Below are 4,741 nucleotides of genomic sequence, written 5' to 3'. Positions count from 1 at the left end.
AAGCGCTTTAATGGAAACATTAAAGCGGCGGCTGCAGTTCCTCCAGCCGCCACCAGATGCTGCTAAAGAGTCTGGATCTGTGACCAAAGCGGTAAATAAAGGTTAAAGCCAGAATAAGAGCAGCTGACCTTCCCTCCAGAACCAGCTGTGGTTCTGGTTCCGATCAGTAAGCTCTGCTGGTCATTTATCAGGAGGACCCAGAACCAGAACCGGGTCGTGTTCTAACAGACTGCAGCTGCTGCTCATGACTCCAGCGGGACATTCATCATCTCTGACTCCAGTTTTTTCCTCTCACCCCCCCCATCAGCCCCTCTTACCCCTTCCTCCCCCGTTTCTTGCCCCCCTGCCTCTCTTTTCCTTCTGGCATCTTTCAAACCGCGTCCTGGCCTCTGATTGGTCGCTTCAACAGGCTTGGCGTGAGGGGGCGTGAAGCCGCAGCCAATCAAATGTCGTCTCCGTCTCCCAGCCCCCTCTTGCCTTTTTTCTGCCCCCCTCCATGAATATTACCCCCCCCTCCTCTCCCTTTGAATAAAAAAATCCTCTCTGAGCTGTAAATCTGCCCCCCACACCTTCCTCCTCCTCCTCCTCTTTCTCATGCAGAAGCGGAGCAGCTTCCCAACATGGCGGCTGCTTTGTGTCACTCACACAATGGAGGCCGCCCCTTCCCCTCTGCTCCCCCCTCCGCCCCCCGGCCCGGATGGGTGCAGGTTTCTGGTTGCAGCAGCAGCAGCTCGGCCTATAAATAACTCGGCAGCCATCTTGTGTTGTCTCTGCCCTGTAGAGGAAGGACGGAGGAAGAGGCACACCGGGGACAAAGACGGTGACGTCACGGCCCCGTCAGCATCTAGAGGTTCTGACCCCGTCCCGGTCCAGTTGGTCTGGGGTCTCAGAGGACATTTGGATTCATGTGTGTGTGTGTGTGTGTGTGTGTGTGTGTGCGCGCGCAGCAGATGCTCTTCAGCTGAGAACATGTTCAGCTTTTCCTTCCATCTTGTTCTGTTCCAACCCAAACCTCACTTACAGAAATGAGTTTTTATTTTTAGATATCTCTGAATAGTGTGGCATGCATTTGTTTTCTTCCCTCTTGAGTCAGAACTCTGTAGAACCTCCTTTAGGCAGGTTCAATACTTTGCTGTTAGCGAGTCTCACACTGTCATCATTTAATGGTTAGCATTAGCTTTCACCAATTTTAACATGCTTAGCTTCCGACGTTTTTTTAGTGGTTTAGAATTAGCATATTTTTTTGTGCATATTTTTTGTGCATTTAGCGATTTAACTTCTAATTTTTTGTGATTAGCAGTTCAGCATTAGCTCCTGCAAATGTTTTCTATTCTGGTAAATTATAAGCTGCTACTGCAGCTAGGTTTTGGTTAGCTGTGCTCTGTACATATAATTTCTATGGCTGTTTCGCATAATGACTCAGACAAACTGAGCTGCTTGTGTCAGAGGATGATGTCACTAGGAGCTTTTTTCTGATTCAATTAATATTTTATTGTGATTTTATGACGTTTTTCTGGCGTCGTCTTTATTCTGATAACTGAAAACTCATAGCATAGCTCTGATACTCCGTCATATAACTCAGAAGACTGAAATAAACACTTTTTGGAAATATTTTCTGTCATTTGTAATTTTCTTTTTAGAAAAGACAGAAAAATAAAAATCTGATCTGGTGCAAAAAATTAGATTTTATTTTTAATCAAACCAGGAAGAAAACTCTGGTTTCTACCAGCTCCAGGTGAATTATTGGTCTTCATAGGAACCGTTCTCCTCCAGTCGGACACCATGAATAATGAAAGGTCAGGAGCTGCTGCCCCACTGCATTCTGGGGTTTGTAGTTTTATCCCTCAGCCAGAACTACAACCAACCAGTGAATCAAAGTGATGTCAGCGGCTAAACGTGACACACAACCAAATATGGAAATCCTGTGTGAGGCTGAAATATAAGACATTATATTTAGAACCAGTTAAATCAACAGAACCACCGGCCCGTCTGGTACCGACCAGAACCCGGTCCAAACCCAACATGGAGGAATCTGGTTCTGATTTAACTGATGATTTCATTTCAATTCTATAATCTTGAGTTAAGAACAAATCTGGACCCGACCAGAACCAGAACCAAATGGACCTGGTCTGTAGAGCATTTATCATCATTTGAGTGATTAGAACTGATCCAGTACCAGAATAACAACAGAACCGGGTCGAGAAAATGTCAGAACCGGTCCAGAACCCGGCGCTGCTTTCAGGGTGGTTCTGTAGAACTTCTGGGTCAGGTTCAGAACCCCTTTCATGGGTCAGAGTAAACCAGGCCTTCAGCTCCAGTGCAGCCCAACAGAACCAGATTTGGACCCGGGTCCTGGCAGAACCAGGACGGATCGTCAGTCCAGGTGGAGTCCGTCCTGCTGCTGGAACCGGATCAGAACCGGCCTCTTGGTCCGGTCCGGTTCTGTAAAGAAGTCCGACTGAGATTCCTCTGTCTATGAACGGAACTTGCATCAATCTGGGTCGGGTTTATCTGAGTGGAACCAGCACACCGGGTTCTGAGGCCGAGTTTGGGTTCTGATCGGGACGGAGAGGGGGATGATGGGAAACGGGTGCTGAGGAAGAGGAAGATGATGAAGAGGAGACGTCTTACTTCTTGGACAGCGACAGCCTGAAACAGAGACAGGAGAAGAGGTTCTGGTTCTGACCCGGTAAGATGGGCCTGCTGGAGCGGACCGGACTCACGTGAAGCTGTCTCGGTCTTGCAGGTTGAGCACCAGGCTGTCTGCGTTCAGGTACACTCGGTTCTGGGACTGCGCCACCTGCAGGACGGACACAGACGGGTCAGAACCAGAGCCAGGTTCTGCAGAACCCTGCAGGTATCGGGTCAGGAGAATGGTTCACTTTAATGAGAAAAGATCTGAATAGTGTGAAGTGTGCCTGTTCATCTGTCCTCAGCCTCCTTTAGAACCTGGATCTCCTCTGGTTCTGGTCTAAGGTTCTTGTGCAGAACCACCAGCATCACCATGGAGACCAGAAACCCAGCAAAGAAGGTTCTGGTTCTGGAGGAGCAGCAGAGATGACAATCTCCTGAAACTTTTATTGTGCGGTTTGAAAACCTTGTGGTGGCAGCATCATGCTGTGGGGAGCCTGAACACTCAGCCAGAGATACTATGGGATGGCCTAGTCAAAGTAAGGAACCAAATCCAGCTGAGAATCATCAGTGGTAAAATTTTAAGAAGAATGTTCTCCATCCAGAGTCAATATAAATGCAAGCCACACTTTTCAGAATTTTACCCATGATAAAATATAAAACCCGTTTGGATTTTCTTCTTCTCTGGTTTGAGTCGACCTGCTGCTTCCTGTTTCTTATCCTCCATCTTTAAAAACTTCAGCTGTTGCCGGGCAGATTAACTCTGTGCTGCAGGTTCTAACCTGCTCTGATGGTGACAACCAGAGGTCAAAGGTCAGAGCACACCGCAACAGAAGCTGAAACGAGACCGATTCCTGGAGGTTTGTCGCCCTCTGGTGGCCGTCTGTCATCAGCTGAAGGATCAGAGCTGCTGGAGGGAGCAGAACGGACCTCCAGAACCTCCAGAGCCTCCAGAACCTCCAGAGCCTCCAGAACCTCCAGAACCTCTCGAGCCTTCAGAACCGTTTAATCAGAAACTTTCATGTTTTTATTGGGATTTAAAGCGAGTCCAGATCAGAGGAAACTCAGCAAGAACCAGAACCGGTTCTGATAAAACCCTGGAGGTGATGCTGCTTAGTTTACCAAGCTGGTTGCCATGGTTACCTGCAGCTCCCCCCACCCCCCATCAGGTGAGTGTGTGGAGCCTGCAGCTGGTCTGGACCAACAGGAAGTTCTGCTGGGTTCTTACCGTCTTGGCGATGTTCTGGGCTGCCCGGATCTTCCGGAGCTTCAGGTAGCCGGGGTTCTTCGTCACTGCCAAGCCCAGCTGGCACACACACACGCACACACACACGCACACACACGCGCGCGTGCACACACACACACACACACACACACACACACACAGGGAGAGAGAGAGAAACACACACACACAGAGTCAGGTGGGTCGGACAGTAAAGGTTTCTGCACGCGCTCAGATGGAGACAGGAAGTGTAAACAGTAAAACTGATCATAAAGTTAATTTAACTCTTCTAGTTTCTAATCGGATCAATAATAGATCAGCTCTTCTTCTTCTTCTGTGGTTGATGTGGAAACTTTTTAATAAAACATCCAGGAATTAAATCACAGATTAACTGAATTATCAGGCCGAGGTCAGCAGAAAGGTGAGGTTACCATGGTAACAGATTTTCTACTGCATCATTTCACATCACTGTAATCATTTCTATCTTCATAACTGTAAAGGCAATATTTACACTTAAATTATTAACCATCAATCCAGTAAAAGGTTTTCATTTAAAGCAGAATTGGGCTAGACCAGTAAAAGTGTTTAAAGTTCTTCAATGAATTGAAATTTAGACTTAAAAACATTTCAAGATCAAACAAATGAAAAGACGAAAGAGGAAAATCTACATAAGTGCAAATATTTTAACGTTGTTGAACGTTTCACTATGTTTACAACATTTTTCTTTCTAATTAATTATTTTGGAACAATTCTTCTGCATCAGATCACGATCCGACGATCCGTCTGCAGCCGAGAGGCAGAGCGCTGATCGCATGAGAGTTTATCGCAACATGAGACAGTTTATCGCAACGTGAGACAGTTTATCGCAACGTGAGACAGTTTATCGCA

General features: G+C 47.0%; 1 protein-coding gene across 1 annotated transcript in view; it reads right to left on the bottom strand.

Annotated features, from left to right (window-relative positions):
• Positions 1 to 1,665: 1,665 nt before the first annotated feature.
• Positions 1,666 to 4,741, bottom strand: part of LOC103156132 (prohibitin-2-like) — an 11,540-nt gene continuing 8,464 nt past the window's right edge. Inside the window, exons 8-10 of the mRNA XM_007578068.2 lie at positions 3,860 to 3,937; positions 2,724 to 2,800; positions 1,666 to 2,649 (exon numbers count right to left, since the gene is read on the bottom strand). Coding sequence (XP_007578130.1) covers positions 2,628 to 2,649; positions 2,724 to 2,800; positions 3,860 to 3,937 — 177 coding nt within the window. The 3' untranslated portion in view covers positions 1,666 to 2,627. The remainder of the gene's footprint in view (positions 2,650 to 2,723; positions 2,801 to 3,859; positions 3,938 to 4,741) is intronic.

This window comes from Poecilia formosa, unplaced genomic scaffold (genome assembly GCF_000485575.1).
Source record: "Poecilia formosa unplaced genomic scaffold, Poecilia_formosa-5.1.2 Scaffold466, whole genome shotgun sequence".
Classification (NCBI taxonomy): domain Eukaryota; kingdom Metazoa; phylum Chordata; class Actinopteri; order Cyprinodontiformes; family Poeciliidae; genus Poecilia; species Poecilia formosa.
Note: the sequence above shows the minus strand (reverse complement) of the source record. Positions and strands in the feature narration are given on the sequence as shown.